General features: G+C 33.7%; 1 protein-coding gene across 1 annotated transcript; it reads right to left on the bottom strand.

Moving 5' to 3' along the window:
* Positions 1-897: 897 nt before the first annotated feature.
* LOC145798266 (zinc finger BED domain-containing protein RICESLEEPER 2-like) lies at positions 898-2,033 on the bottom strand. Its single transcript, XM_082885775.1, has 2 exons — positions 1,058-2,033; positions 898-962 (listed from the first exon to the last, which is right to left on the bottom strand). Exons 1-2 carry the CDS (start codon positions 2,031-2,033, stop codon positions 898-900), a joined length of 1,041 nt encoding a protein of 346 aa, XP_082741901.1.
* Positions 2,034-2,670: the final 637 nt, after the last annotated feature.

Below are 2,670 nucleotides of genomic sequence, written 5' to 3'. Positions count from 1 at the left end.
TTGAGCAAGGAAAGAAGAAACTAGGGGTGTCCGCGGTTCGGTTTAGGATGGTTTGCGGTTCGGTTTGGACCCGCCCACATCTATGCGGTTTGGGAAAAAATGAACCCGCAACTGCCCGCAATGCGGTTTGCGGTTTGTGCGGATAGGGTTCGCGGGTGTGCGGGCGGTTTGCGGATTGAACTTTTTTTCCAAAAAATTATTTTTAAACCTTTTTTTTCTCCCATTTTGTCAATCTTTATTTTGAACCTTTTTTCTCATATTTTCTAAAATGCTCCAACATTAATAATTAATTAACTAAAACTTATAAAAAAAAAACTTATAAAATAAAAAACACAACAAATTCAATTCATAACCTAAACAAATCATTCAAAATCTACATTCTATCATTAACTTGCATTCATCCTATCCTACATTCATCATTCATAATCCAAATAAGAAAATCCTACATTAAAAATTAAACATTCATCCTTCCTAACCCCAAAAAAAAAAAAAAAAAAAGAATAATTCTTCATTAGCTTACATTCATCCAAAATGCCAAAAAAAAAATAAAAATGCATTAAGTTGCATTCATCCAAAACCAAAACGCAATTAAAAAAAAAATTTATTGTCAAACTTAAACTTCATTCAATACAAACCCATGAAATAAAATTGAAACACTTCTAAAATATCAAACTTCATCTTCATGAATCACATCCAATTCAACTTTAACAAATTCCAATTCCAATTCCATGCATTTGGTTGATGAACCCTACACAAACAAATTGAAAAAATATAAACTTTAATCTTCAATTATAAATAGTAAGAAATGAAAAAATAAACAAATGTCTATATATTGCATCTCAATATAGTAAGAAAATGTGTTGAGTATATGAAAAATTACCAATGAACAAATGGATATTAGACATCAATTATAGCATCAACATTATAGGTTGAAGTTGAAGATGAGCTTGATTCCAAAGTACCTAATTAGAAGTCAACAAGAGAAGATTAATGAAACTTACATTAGAAAATGAATAATAATACAAATTAAAATAAAGATAAATAAATTATCATTTACCCGAGTCATATTGCTCAAATTCTTCCACATCATCCATCGCTTTTCGAAGAGAAATTGGAAGGTTGCTTCGAAGCCAATTTTGAGTACATACAAGAGCTTCAACCATAGAAGGTGAGAGTGAACTACGAAATGGGTCAAGAATACGCCCTCCCGTACTAAAAGCCGACTCCGATGCAACGGTAGAAATAGGCATGGCCAACACATCCCTAGCAAGTTGTGATAACACCCTATATTTGGTTGCATTCACCTTCCAATAATTCAAAATCTCAAATGTTTGATTCTTTGCAAAATGTTCAACCTCGGATAAATATTGTTCCAATTCCGACTTAGATCCACTAGTGCATCGCCCCTCCAAATAGGAACTAAATTGGGAGTCAACTAAAGAATAGGGATTATCATCATCATCATCTTCCACCATATTCACAACTTCACTCACACTTGGAAGTTTCTCATGTGAAGGATAAAGTGTAACATAATGGCTATACAAACGACTCAAGCAACTCTTAACCTTGTCTACCATCTCTTCCACCTTCCTATTATCTCCAAGAAATAAATTGGAAAAACAAAACTCCAAGTATGTCATTTTTTTGGTAGGATCAAGAACCACCGCAACATACAACAACAAATTGATTTTACTTCCATCCCCCCAATACTTGCTAAACTTTAGCTTCATAGTCTTTGCCATTGTGCTCAAAGTATCATCCTCCTCTAAAATTAATTGATTAATTTTGCTTTCAATAACAAACATCTCTTTGTAAAAAGCATTGGAAGTAACAAAGAGAGACCCCGAAAATTTCTTGGTTGCAACATAAAATAATTTTAAAAACCTCAAAAAAATTCTACACTTTTTCCAATCCAACTCATTCGGACTTCTTCTTATGCCACCATCAACATCCTTGAAATAAGGTTCAAAGTTGGAATCCACAAACTTCAATCGGTTAAAAGCCTTCTCATACTTTTCGGCGGCCTCTAACATCAAATAGGTAGAGTTCCACCTAGTTGGTACATCTAGGCATACAAGAGCTTTTGAATCAAGTTTGAGTGTGGCCACACACTTCTTAAAAACATCATGCCTATGAGGAGAAGACCTCACATATCTCACCGCAAGTCTAATGTTGGCAAATAGAATCATCCATTTCTTTCAACCCATCACTCACAACGAGATTAAGAATATGTGCACAACAACGCATATGAATAAACTCATGTTGCAAAATAGTCCACTTCCAATCTTTGGTTATCGTTTTCAAATATTGAATGGTAAGATTATTTGAACTACCATTATCAACTGTTAAGGTGAATATGCTATCAATGTTCCACTCAATCAAACACGACTCAATTTTTCGACCCAATGTTTCTCCTTTGTGATCCTCAACTTGTTGAAAATTTATGATTCTTTTTTGAAGTTTCCAATTATCATCAATGAAATGAGCAGTCAAACACATGTAACACAAATTCTGAATAGATGTCCAAGTGTCCGTAGTAAAACAAATTCTACGACCCTTCATGGCCTTCTTTAACTTATCCCTTTCATTCTTGAATATATTGAGCACTTCTCTAGATATGGTTTGACGAGAGGGAATTGGTGTGAATTTGGGTTGCACGACATTACAAAA

The sequence above is a fragment of the Camellia sinensis genome, chromosome 8 (assembly GCF_055761805.1).
Source record: "Camellia sinensis isolate YWXY chromosome 8, ASM5576180v1, whole genome shotgun sequence".
In the NCBI taxonomy this organism is placed as follows: Eukaryota; Viridiplantae; Streptophyta; class Magnoliopsida; order Ericales; family Theaceae; genus Camellia; species Camellia sinensis.
This window is presented reverse-complemented; position numbering and strand designations above follow the sequence as displayed.